The 13,935-nt window shown below is 37.5% G+C and overlaps 2 protein-coding genes across 2 annotated transcripts; both read left to right on the top strand.

Annotated features, from left to right (window-relative positions):
• The first annotated feature begins 1,898 nt into the window (after positions 1-1,898).
• On the top strand, positions 1,899-4,711 carry LOC100370288 (uncharacterized). The gene is made up of 4 exons (XM_002740872.4): positions 1,899-2,176; positions 2,633-2,844; positions 3,060-3,179; positions 3,331-4,711. The coding sequence occupies exons 1-4, from the start codon at positions 1,980-1,982 to the stop codon at positions 3,903-3,905; spliced, it is 1,104 nt and encodes a 367-aa protein (XP_002740918.3). The 5' UTR covers positions 1,899-1,979; the 3' UTR covers positions 3,906-4,711.
• Positions 4,712-6,025: 1,314 nt separating this feature from the next.
• On the top strand, positions 6,026-9,932 carry LOC144341625 (2-Hydroxyacid oxidase 1-like). Its single transcript, XM_085495824.1, has 6 exons — positions 6,026-6,038; positions 6,462-6,748; positions 7,839-8,063; positions 8,409-8,567; positions 9,193-9,262; positions 9,608-9,932. Exons 1-6 carry the CDS (start codon positions 6,026-6,028, stop codon positions 9,673-9,675), a joined length of 822 nt encoding a protein of 273 aa, XP_085351950.1. The 3' UTR covers positions 9,676-9,932.
• The last annotated feature ends 4,003 nt before the right edge of the window (positions 9,933-13,935 follow it).

Raw genomic sequence — 13,935 nt, 5'->3', positions numbered from 1 at the left:
AAATGACCCCGCCCTTTTTTGAGGTACGGTAAAAATAGGTTAGAGATTATAAGCAAAGTATGTTTCATACCAGATTATTATAATGTTCGCGTGAACAAATATGCTTTTCCATGCGTCGAACTTTGGATCAACGGGCGCTTCAAAAACGTCATAAACGGATACAAATATTGAAGAAGGACACGCTGAGGTATTACAGAGCTGGGGCAGATGATGAAATCACTCTTAATGAAAACAGAACGGCGTTTAGAAGGTGAGGAATACGTTTGGAGGACGGTGTTGGTGGCAACGTATATTGTTCGAGTCGAATGTATAAAATACATTGTTTATTTAAGAATTCAAACGCCGCGCGACGACGAGTGTCAATGCTAATACTAAACTTGTACTTCTTATAACACAACGTTGAGGGCACTTCTACCTGTCACAGATAAATATAGCTACACACATGTATCTATATTTGCATACAAACGGCACTGAGTTGAATTTTATTATCATTCGAAAGCACAATTTGATCTCAAAGCCGCCATTTTACCATGATATACCACTGTACAAAACTAACCAATGGGAAACGTTCTTTTAATCCCATTTAGATTAAAGTTATTGCCAAGATTGTTACGAGATGTTTCAAAGAGAGATTTGTCAACTACAATTTTGGGCGACCGTATAGACTTCCCAGTGTGCATCGCGCCTTGCGCTTACCAACGAATGGCTTGTGGTCATGTATGTAAATTAATTTGTGCTATGTAGAATACTCAAGTATATCGTGTCGATTTTACATACACACTGGTTTCAAGAAAAAAAAGTTGCAGACTGTTGTGAACTGAAAATCATTGTTGTAGTCATGGCATCCGATCGTTTTCTATTGTTAAAAATATGAATTCTTGGCCTACCCAATAGTGGGTGTGTTTTTTTAAAATATGAGCGTGGTCATTTTTGTGACTCGATGTTTTCGTTACTCGTTACTCGTAACTCGATATCCGTAACTCGAACGATTCAGCATCTCGGTTTTGCAAAAGTGGGCGTGGTTATTTTTGTAATTTGATGTTTTCGTAATTCGACGCTCGTAACTCAATGTCCCTAACTCGAACAATTCGGCACCTCTTCATCTAGTAACTGTGAGGGCGTGCTCACCAGACGCTGTCTGGAGCCAAATGTTTAGGATTGGTGTCTGTTACTAGTAGATGAGCATCTACTAACTGTGGCAAGGCTCGTTACCGTGGCAGTGAGTTTAGAGCCTAAGTATGCGCATGCGTGTAAGTATGCGTGTATGCTTGTTTAATGCTTGCTTATTTAATACTTTCCAGTAAGTCAGTTTCTCGACATTATCGAATAAACTCACAAAAAATATGCTCATTTTGACGAAACAAAAACAATATCACTATGCAAACCATTCCAAGAATCATTGTGAACAGTGCTTGTGAATGTTCTACATAGAGATAAGATTCATTTTTGACCCCATGAAAAATTAGCTTCGTCCATAATATTAATACAACCTGCGGGTAACTTGAAGTTAAATTCAAGTTCACAGCAAAAATACACTTTGTATTATGCTTGTTTTAAACAAATGATAAGTATCACCTAGAAACCAGTAAGCGAGTTGTGCGATTGTTTACCATTTTTTTGCAAATTAAGATCATGCTCTACTAAAAATAATGCTAAGAGCATATAAACATACAATTTTTAAACATTAAAAAAATGTTGGACATTGTTTTTACTTTTGGTACCCATTTTGAATGACGTATGGTTTTTATTATGAAATTGTTATTTTTTATTACTGAGTGTAGTATAATTGTTCAAAAAATATATTGCCACATCTCCAAACAAAACAACATATCTAACCTATTCACCCCTATGAGAAAGAATGGTTCACTCCACTGCGTTCACACCAGGTCATTGAGAAATTGAGTTAGCGAGAGGGTGACACACATACCGGACACAGACACGATTTCACGCACACACGAGGCAATACATCTCGCGACACTATGGCGAATGCTGGAGACATAGACACGGAGTCAGAAGAGAATGCGTTCGAACAGCGAATGATGCAGATATTGAATAACGGGGTTATCTCACTTGGTATATCTATCGGCTCTGCTTCCGGGCTTTTCGAAACAATGGCGGAGTTGGATGAGCCGAGATCATCGTCTGAAATTGCTGAAGCAGCCTGTCTTAAGGAAAGGTAAACTATGAAATAACCCTATTGCACTTTATTTAGCCAATATCCAATGTATAGATGAGCTGTCGAGATAAACAACCAATATAGCTGGGTGTGGCTGGATCAGTGGTATAAAAATATTTTTTGTGTTGATATGTCAGCCCGGCCCTCATACACATGTGCTCCCCTTGACAGAAATATTAAAGCGTGGGAGTCGTCACCTGCGCATGCGTCAGATGGCCTTTGTTTACAAACAAACGTCTACCCATGAGCCTTTGCGTTTTAGCGTGTGTTGTTATCGTCATTTGGGACTCAATTCCCGCGCGTGACTGAAATGTCTTCCATACCTTTCAAATTCGACGGTTTCTATTGATGAGGGCGCTGTGGGTTTTACATTACTTGGGAGATTTGACAGTCAAATGCTAGTTCGATATATTTCAATGCTACAATATAACTAGCCTGTCCCACAATTCAAAACAGATACGTCAGAGAATGGCTTGGTGCTATGGTTACCAGTAACATAGTGGAAGTCGACCCCGATAGGAATACATATTTCCTTCCACTTCATAGAGCTAAGTCTTTATCAAGAAAGAAAGGGGACGGTTCTGTAGCCACATTTTCAGATGGTGTTCCGTTACTAACTGGAGTTTTCCAAGACATTTTGGATTGTATGAAGAAAGATGGACCTAAAGGTGTATATATGACATTATATTTTTCTTTATCTTGGCATGGCGTTGTATTGATCACAGTAGAAATACTCCGTCACCGTAGCCATACTTGTAGATAATCCTATGTAGACGTGTGTAGGCACGCGTGATTATAAAGTTATTATTGATGAGTTTGAATCCAAACGTTGATTCACGTTGTCGTATAGTAATAGGAGAATAATTACGTATGTTTTTTGTAGGTGTGTCATATTCTAGATATCCAACATACACAAAATACTCTGATGAAATGGCGTCACTAAAACTCCAGAAATTGCCGCAAGGTTATTTATTTACATCGGAGGAAGTCCAATCCAAACTAGGTACAGTAATACATATTTCTGTTTTTTTTTTATTCTAAGTATGTCCGAAACAAGATGTGTGTTAATAATAAATCCAATTTAATTTGTTCTTTTGTCAGTAAGTGTCCTTATCGATCAGACTTGTCTAATTGGTCGTGTTATGTTCGTTCAGTTCCAGGGGCTGTTGCTTGTGACGTTGGTTGTGGTAGCGGAATACCAGTGTGTACATTAGCACAGTTATATCCTGCATGTAAATTCTATGGTGTTGACCTATCCGAGAAGGCCATTACTGCGGCTCAGAATCGAGCACTTGAGATGAAACTCACAAACGTCACTTTTATCCAATGCGATGCATCCAGTATGGCGGAAGATTGGATTGAAAAATTCGACATAGTCGTCACCATGGCTGTTGTACACGATCTACCTCGACCTGACCTCGTTCATCACGAGATTATGCGCATATTGAAGGATGATGGTATATACATTATGGAGGATATAGATTGCCATAGCAACCATTCCGATAATATTGGCAATCCCCGTGCTGCTCTTTATTACACTTGGAGTATGTTTCGTTGCATGGCAACATCTCTGTATTTTGACAATAGTTTTGGTTTAGGAGCAATGTGGGGGAAGGAACGTGCGATAGAGTTCCTAGAAAAGATGGGTTTAGAATGTTTTTCGTCTTATTCTTTAGATAATGTAAGCAGGATAGTTTATTTGTCGAAAAAGAAAATGCTCGCTGATTAAATATTTGTTGTGGTATACACAATATATCAGTTTCAGACATTAATTAATAATAATTTTTCTGGTTATTTTTTATTGTTATATTAATATTAAAATATATTAGATTGAATCACACTACGTTGTTTTGATAACGTCATTCCACATTTAAAAGAGCGTACACTCCATGCAAGTGTCGTTTAGCTATATAATACAGTTATTTTTTCTGGGTGATATGTCATTCTAAGTTGTCAATGCCAATGTAAATCATATGCAATGTGTGAAGCATTTACATTAATACAATATATAATTTTATTGTCTATGCAAAAGATAATATTGACAGTAAAGTTGGTATAAAGTATTTCCTGACTATTGCAGATGACAATTATGTTATCCCAAACTGCTCGAATAATCCAGCGGCCAAAATCCAGAGGAGGTTTATTCAAGGATTTTTTGCACCCCTGTGAGAAAAAGTATACCACAATAAATATATATATGTGACAATTGCCATTCTAAAATTGAATCTTGTGGTACTAGGTTGATGGTAGATCTTGACCGCATATAACCCCGAAATGACGTAATTGTTTCAACTTCAACCAACTTCAGAAACATCATGTAACATATCAAATAAAAAGTATTTTTAAGTAAAATTTTTTATTTTGAAATAGAATCACTGATTATAGCCGGGGGCTTGTGAGTTATCCTTGCTTTTGTTATGAAATTTTGTCATTTTTTTTTGAATTTATGAATTACAAACGGAAATGTGTGTATGTAATTTTTATGCATCAAAATAAAATTATATGCAGAAATGTATTCTGGAAACATATTCGCAATTCAACGAAGTATTGTATGTTTCATTGCACTATGTAAAGAGAAACTGGGTTTAAGCTTTCGAATTTGTAATACTTTGTCGCTGTTATTGTCATGTAACAATATAGTACCTATTAATTAACCCTCCCCAGTATCAAATGTGAATAATCCTAGACAAAGTGTAACCATAACAGGACACATATTACCCATTTTAAATCTTACCAATTGTAGACCAAATCTAGTCCTACAACAAACATATGACGCTAGTTGTACACTAAACGTGCATATCAGATTTGTCTAATTCTAGTTCAATTGTTTTTCAATCCTAGACAATATCTGGCCAGTCATACACCATACGTGTCATTGTTTTTCATCGTTACACAGCAGAGTAACTTATCAAACCAGGTAAAGCATCTGTCAGTATTTTTCCAAAATGCCGATCACCAGAAACTTCGCATGTTACTGAAGGTCAGCTAATACCTTCTTTAATTTTGACGTCTGTGTATGACCTCGCCCACATTTGTATTTGTTGTTATTAGACGTTTTCGATTTCCCAGTGCCTGCATGAAAGATGAAATTGATACCCTAGTAAAAAATATATCGACACATGCCTTAAAGTTATATTCGTTATTCGTGTACTGTACCAAACGCAACAGCTGTTGTATTTACTTTACCAATAATTAAACATAACCGACCAGTTCTGTAGATTCGTCTGCGATTTGTTATAATTTTCGGGTGTCATACAAAATCAATATTCTTGAGTTGTTTTCAATATTTACATTGCGATTGACATTGAACATTTCGTACTTCCCAGGAATTTACACTGCAAGGCGTAACATATATATGGTAGTGAAGTCATGTAACCTTTCAGCGTCTTTAGATTCATTGATTTACATGTTGAAACACTTGTGAAAAGTTACAATAATAGTTTACAGATTAGCACGACGAAGCAATGGCTTGTATATAATTCATCTAACAGACTAGTACATAATTGTAAATATTACTACCATACACAATATGATATAAGATATGATATCATATCATTTGAATATTTTCATTTATCCTGGATAGCACACCCAGTAAGAAAATACTGGTCCAATTTATTCGCCTCTGGACATGCTGTTAGCCGGATAACTTCGCTCGCGTCTACGGCCCCCGTGTCGTTCTATGTCAGAACGATCGATACAAACCTCATTTTCCTTTTTTTGCAACAGATGTTGCAATGTCATATTCTACCCACAATTCCTTGCTGGATAATTGTGGAGCACGCTCAAAAGTTAAATATTTATAACGATTTGGTTTCAGCAATTTTGGCTACATCTTTGTCTCTATTGGACATGTGTTTTGGTGGTAAAACGTTCATCATTTCGCTGATGTGCCTGGACAGATTTTGTTTAAAATACAAAGAACAAAAAAGTAATAAAGATCACATTTGCAATTTATTCTAAATTTATCTAGAAGAGTATTGGGCATTATTGAGTTTACAGTTTCTAATGCTGGAGAAACGTTCATATTATAGCATCAATAATTTTATTCTCTGTACGATAAATATTAAGTATATGCTGGTTTTTCAGATACGTTTACAAACATGTGCTTTTCCTTCTTCTCATTTTAATACCAAGAATTCTTCAAAAGTGATAGAGAGAATTATAACAATCACAGACCGATACAGACCTAAGAAATTTTTTTGCACGAAATTTCCAGGCCCAACTGGGTAGTCTAATCTAATGGTCAACCCTGAAATGTACTAGTATGTTGCATTTCAATCAACAGCGGCCGAGAAAATAAAGACATGCATGGTGTTGAGTACTCTATCGACCTTCCCACTTGAAGATGTTTCGCGAAGTAGTCCAGATGCACTCAAGTGGTTTCAGCTGTATGTGTGGCGCTACGGCGATATTACGGTAGAAATGATTAGAAGAGCGGAACAGGCTGGATTTAAAGCCCTGGTCATCACTGTGGATCTACCATGTCCGGGGAAGCGACGAGGAGATGCCATGGCCTGTGGTAACAGTGTCCCGCCAGGTGTACGCTTGGTGCACATACCAGACAAATATAAGGTGACTTTATAAATAATCACAGTAGACTAATATTAGTTACAGTCCCGCTTTATATGATATGTATAAAACTTCTCACTCAACCCCTGTAAGCGTCACTACGACTTGGGATTTTGCAAAGGTTCATGGAAAATCTTACCTCACAGAATCCTGGAAAATAAAGTGGCCTTGAGTGATTAGACCAATAATAAATATGTTTGATTTTGTTGATTAGTCGCAAAGTGGAGTCTAGATTCAGGATTTGTTGCCAAAACAACTGATTTTATCATATTGATTAACAATTAGTGGGCGAAGTTCTGCAAAAAATACAAAGTGGGCAATCAACTCTACTTGATCCAACAATTAGAATAATTAGAATGCTACTGCCGAATAATACTTTGGAATCACTTGTTAACAGGTAGTTTCATAAAGTGCTAATGTCAATAAACTGTTACTGCCGGTACTATATAAGTTTAACATTCAGATATATTGAGTATGACTCTAAGTTCAGTGATTATTTTCCAAGGATATACTAAGTACTTGATTATGACTCGAAATGATTTCATGGCGTGTTCCACGTTTGGAGCAGGATGCACTCACTCCATACGAGTCCTTGACAACGTTTCATGTATACCATGAGGTCTATATGTGTCTTTCTCTTACTGATTTGACGACATAATATGCTGTTCCGTTCTTGTTGGTTGGTTAATTCAGAGGCGGCGGCACGAAATGTTGCATGGGTGAGCGGGATCTGCTCACCAACCTTGCACCGAAGGCGCGACTTTACTAGTGGGTCCGGGGGCATGCCCCTTTAAAAAATTCAAATGTATATCCTCTGATCAGAAACGCTATTTTCTGCCTTTTGCGAGTCAAATTTTGCTGACACAGAGAGTTTTAGCTTGATTTTGGAGGGGCCACGCCCCCTCTGCCCCCCCGTGCCAACGCCACTGTAATTGTCAGTCGGACTTTTAATAAAGTGTGTAATTTTCACCTTACAATGACTAAATTCCGCGTTGCTAAATGAGTACCTCATAATCTGATAATACTATAGTGTTATTATGAATAAGATTATACATTAGGTTATCATTTACACCCGATGTGATCACTTCTGCAGTCGACGCCATCAAAGATAAAGGCAGAGTATGGCGGTGTAGGTGGCATGTTAGACCCCTCCTTGAAGTGGGACATTATAAAATGGATGCGAAAAATCACCAAACTGCCAATAGTACTGAAAGGAATTCTAAGCCCAGAAGACGCACTGCTTGCCGTGAAACACAAAGTAGACGGTATCATAGTATCAAACCATGGAGGGCGACAGTTGGACACAGTCCCTGCAACGGTACGTATTCAAAGTAAAGCCAACACACTCATAGCATAGCTGGTAGAAGACTAACGTTTCAGTATTCCATATCTTCCATATCATAATGGATGTTTGGCACCCTGATATCCCAGTACTATACTTAAGTCTTGTTTCTAAGTTGAGTTTGACTTTGTAGAGGAATTTAATTTCGATGTGGTTGCTGATCGAATAGAAATCGACATGTCGTTAATAATACGAGTTCACCCACCCGTTACCTGTTGCCATTTTTTCGTTTAATGTCCGATATTTCAATTAGAGTAATGAAAGTCTTACATCTGAATACTCTAATGGGGTTTATTCCTGCTTTAATTATTTCGTTTTTAGATCGAAGTGTTGCCACAAATTGTTAAAGCTTTGAATGGTCAAATTGAGGTTTACTTGGATGGTGGCATACGCACTGGTACTGACGTGTTCAAGTCATTAGCACTTGGAGCAAGGGCTGTATTCATTGGTAGACCTATTGTATATGGACTTGCCTATGCTGTAAGTTAAATACGCGTGTATTACAAATACATGCCTGCACACATATTCTCACATGAAAGCTCTGTAGTAATGCGACAATACGTCATAGCCTCGCCCTGACTTTTGTTAATTTCAAGACTAATGCAATGTGTCCTGTGGCCTTAATTTCACAGGGCTGATTTGCCGTGAAGATACCGAGAATTACTTCATGGACACGTGACTAATTTGCATAGTTTTTCGTGGCTTCACACACTTGGTTGAGCAAGAATATGGAAATTTTATTCTTCAAATTACACAATTATGACAATATTTACGAGGGGCGGGGACAAAATAAACCTTGGCAGTTGAAGTGAAGCAACAAATGCCGAAACGACTTTAGAAGACTATTTTATAAATTGTATCTCATTTGCAAATCACTTGTAGACAATTTCAATGTTACTCATATATATATACACAATATGTAATAATTTAAGATATATTAAATATATAATTATTGATATATTGATAAGTAGACACTTGTTACATGATACAACAGTAGTTTAATTCAATGACGGAACCCAAGGTAACCTTGATAGTTTGTGTTTGTTCATTATAGCTTAAATTATGAATTTAACATTGCATTGTCGTTTTGTTTATATGTTGCTAGGGAGAAGAGGGCGCAGCCCAAGTCCTCGAAATCTTGCAGAATGAACTTAGCCGATCAATGGCATTGTCTGGTTAGTTTCATTTGGTATTTAAATGCTTTCATCTAGTCATTTTATATGCAAATGACCAGTCTGAGTAAACACCAGTTTGCTAGCGAATATTGTACATATATATTGTCAATGAGAAGCGTCCACGTTAACAGAACTAATTCCAACATTCACCAACATGACAATAATCAATGGATTGAGGGCGCCGGTATGAATACGTTACAACTAACAGGACTTAGTATTATTTAGAACTGCTTTATTTACCGATGGTTCTTCCAATATATTCATTACGTTCCCATGGTAATAGTTATATTGTAGTACACATTATATACTTAATTTTAACTCATCAATGGTAATTGTTGTTTCCAGGCTGTACAACGATCAGCGATATCAACTCTTCGTGTGTACGCCATGAATACTGCTTCTCAAAACTGTGACAACGTAAAGTAGACTTCAGCCCGATTGGGTCTTGGTAATGTCTGTGCATTGTCAAAAAAGTTTAAATACACTGCCCATTCATCTGCTATCGCTCGCCTTTTTTATATTCAAATTAGTTGAATACTAGTAATTCTTAACTATTCAGGGAATGAAATGGTGATATCTTCTCCATCACAATATTAATATAAATTGTATATTAGTGGAGGCAAATATGGTTGACATGGTTACTGCGACGAATAAATCTATATTTAAGCAATATGGTAGTCCATGGTAATAATAATCTTACTAATATGCACAAATCTTTCGCTCACTCAATCAAGACAAAGAATGTGAATGAAAGCAACGAAACACATCATCTGGCCAATCACAGTTTGTGTATCATTCGTTTTGTTTAGTTTTGTACGTGCATTTAGCATGTCTCTTCTCTATTGTTCCAAGTATGACGTTTGTTTTCAGTTTCTCACCCCATGGAGTACCTCACTCTATGCTCACACCTTTTCTCCAGTATCGGTCAGTTTCATTGTTGCAAAATATCCAAATTTCCTTGTTAACTGGGAAGTTTCTGACCAGACCAACGTTGTTTTCCCATGTGGAACGTGCGAGTACAACTTTCTCCTCAGTTCTTAAAAAGAGACAAATTTTTGTGAAAGACCACGGACATAAACTAACATTTCTTCAGATCAGCTAAGATGTGGAGTGATCATTTTACTGGCTCAGACAAGGAGGTGGCCATGCTCGTTAGGGTCATTTTTTATCCGTACAAAATAGAAACAGAAAATTCTCGAAAAATTGGTGAAATAGACTTTAACAATTATGAAATCAATTTTAATTAAAATATACGCATTCTCATTGGTCGATCGGTATCACGTGCGGCAGTGCCTGAACTAAGTGCCCGAGCATACGAACAAGAGTGTGTGCGTGTGCGTATTGTGTGTGCGTGTGCGAGCGAGCGCTTGTCGTTTGTGTGTCAAATAAACGTTATGACGACTTCCATTTGACTTCAAACCTACCAAGTGACCACAATTTAACCAAGAGACGACCCTCACTATTTTTCATAATGCAAGTCAAATTTTCATAGCTTATGGTTAGTAAAGGGAGTAGGTAAGGTGCACTTTATATTAAAGGGCGGTAGTCGTTGCGTCACGCATGCGCGATAAATATGGGTCTCATATAAACAAAGTCGGCGATCTTAGCTGTTTTGCAGACCAACGAGTACGAAATGAGACATTACCAAGCTTTTATAAGGTATAATTTTTTAGGTGATTGGAAGGTATCGAAGGAGTCACCGGCGGTAATTAGTGCCAATCGCGCCCAGGTCAAACCTTATACTTGTGATTTCCATTAGAACACAAATGTCGCACATGCGCGGCGCGACGACCACCGCCCTTTAATATTAATATAACTGAACCATAATAAATCCATCAATTCAAGGCTTGTGTGTCACGGTGCTGGACTACATGTGATAATGGTTGCCGAAGTGTGCGACATTAGTGTTAATAAACATCAATATTCCCATAATGCAATTCGCTTTTCTATCGAACTCACGAGTACGAGTTTTGCCCTGGGCGCCACTTGCACGCATCATCACCGGCTACTCCTTTGATACCTTCCAAACACCAAACAATATATCTCATTAAAGCTTGGTAACCTCTAAGTGTGTACTAGTTGGTGTGCGCAACAGTCAAAATCGCCTTCTTTGTTTATATGAGACCCAATAGCTCGCGCATGCGCGGCGCGACAACTAACATAATGTGTGGCGTACTGTTTAGCTGGTTCGTCCTGCGTCAGGGGATTGTGTGTTCAATTCCTGGGTGATTGACTGCTCCCTCAGCAGTAATAAAAATAGTACATGTTGCACATTTGCCGAGCTTGTGGAATTCCTAGTCAGGAGAACGGCGTCCAGTTTTAGTGGACGTCAGATTGTCGTCTCCGTGTGTTGATCATGTCCACATTGCACGTGAACAATCACAGAATCCTCGTTGTAATGAGTAGCGAATTATCACGGGGTAACTGGAACTTTGTTCTCATTTTAGATATGCAGGTTCATATGGCCATTGATCCCATTATAAAATAAAACAGTATGTGGTGGTAACCATGTGACCTTGCGAATTAGAACTCCACTCTGTGGTGTTGCTTCTAGTACTGCAACTTATAATTTTGAATTTTCATTTATTTTTATAAATATATATGGTTCACAAGTCACTGACATTTACAGTCTCAAGAAAAAAGAGAGAGATGGTTTTGCATCGTGATTCCTCGTGATCTTGCCATAAATTGAATTGAACAAAATTTGTGATTAAGCTAGAAAAGTTAATAATAGTCTTAGAAGCTAATCTTTGGGGACAATATCTAATTGAACAAAATGTGACGAATTGAAATTACATTGACAAATTTGAAACAATCATGCCTATGGTTATATTATTAGGTCTCGATATTTCTGGCATTAGCTGAGCAATTTTGTTTTGAATTGGAAAAAATAACAAGGTTCAGACCACTGTAAGGCACCTGCTCTATGGATTAATAGTTGTATTAAAACAATTTAAATTAACTTATGTACACGTACAGCTAAACACGCGAGGAAGGCTCACTTACGTAACCCAACCAATTGTATTTTACATTGACATATCTCATTTGAATAAATTTAAATACACAAATCATGCCTGAGATTACCTTCTTCTATGCTACACATTTGAATCAAAATACGACATTATCATCAAGGGAACCAGTCTGGACTACGACTGTCTAATCCCGCGAGAGTTGAACTTTGTCGCGTGAGATATTGTATGACGAACAAGTCACATAGGAGGAACACTGCCACGTCATCATAAGCATCCTAAAAATCTCGAAATCAGAAAAGGGGGATGAGGTTTAACGAAACGAAAATACTAGAGGCGTGAAAAATCAGAATGCATGTTGAGAGAGCGATAGGGTGGATACAAACTTCAGATGTATGCCCATATTCAAACTTTGTCCATGAAATCATTTACCAGTGAAATGGCTATCGTTGCAGCTGGTATCTGACATTTTCTGTCTGTTTAGTTGGAAGAAATGAATCTTTATTTTAAAGAAAGTATGACGGTGAAAGAAAATATAATACACAGCAATGTAAGGTCATATTATGTTTTTATTACAGTAGAAAATGTACAGGGAACAGTTTGTACATATAGTTTGCTAGACACAAGAGCAGGACATGTACACATCAATATTATTATGGGTAGTGTGGTTTTTCAATTCCTGGTACTTTGAGAAAAAAAATCAAAAGTGAATTACAATTGTATGTGTACAACAGTACGACAGCGGCGCTTACTCGATATTTCATGAACGTCAGGCTTCAAGGGACAATCATTCAGTTCATCAGCAAGCTCTACAATAAGCCTTCTCATTCGAGTGTTACACCAAGTTATGCCACGCTCCTGGACGAATTTGTGACGTCATGAAACTTTCGGCGAACCAAATTAATTCATGAAGTTAATCCTCGGTGATCATTCAAAAACAACACCACTTGCAGTGCGCCCACAGGCGTTCAAACCTTGAAATGGTTATACAAATAAGCAGCCATAAAGATCTCGATAGTCAGGAATACAAGACACAGTAAATCGTAGTGGCCCAAACGTAGTTAGAACATTATCGTACTTTTCATACTCGTTACCATTACAAATTACTTTGTAACTTGTTTGGCGCGTATACGACAAAATTTGGTTTAATACCCCGCACCACAACAGCTACAAAATAATTCGGAATGCATCTTAAGAAATTGACTAAGTGACTAAATCGCCATAAATACTAGTATGCCATATATATATATATGTGTTCAAACCTGGAGGAAAGTCCAGAGAAAAGTAACGTAGACTGATGTCACTTCCTTATGGCATTCTGTGTCAATAGTGTCTTTACCGTGACACCAACGGCAGACAATGATATCCATAAGGTTCTTATTCCTTAATTCACCTTCCATTAGTTATACCAGATAGAGGTAATGTACTAGCACCTCTCGTTATAAATGAGATTGTGTTTTGTATCGTGAAAACCTGGTATCGTATCGTGTCGTTGCGGATCACCTGACTAGCGAGTGCATGTATTTCCTCTTTTGTGTTGATATACACATTAATTATGTTTGCGTGATAGTATCATATCTGTATTGTGCTCGTAAATGATTGTCAGTTGTATGCTAAACAAGTTGTATTTATTTCGGAAATAAATTCGTGATTTGGCATTTTCACGAATCCTGGACTTCGGTGTGTTTATCTCAAAAATCATCC

Source organism: Saccoglossus kowalevskii, chromosome 22 (assembly GCF_978046115.1).
Source record: "Saccoglossus kowalevskii chromosome 22, keSacKowa6.1, whole genome shotgun sequence".
Lineage (NCBI taxonomy): Eukaryota > Metazoa > Hemichordata > Enteropneusta > Harrimaniidae > Saccoglossus > Saccoglossus kowalevskii.
This window is presented reverse-complemented; position numbering and strand designations above follow the sequence as displayed.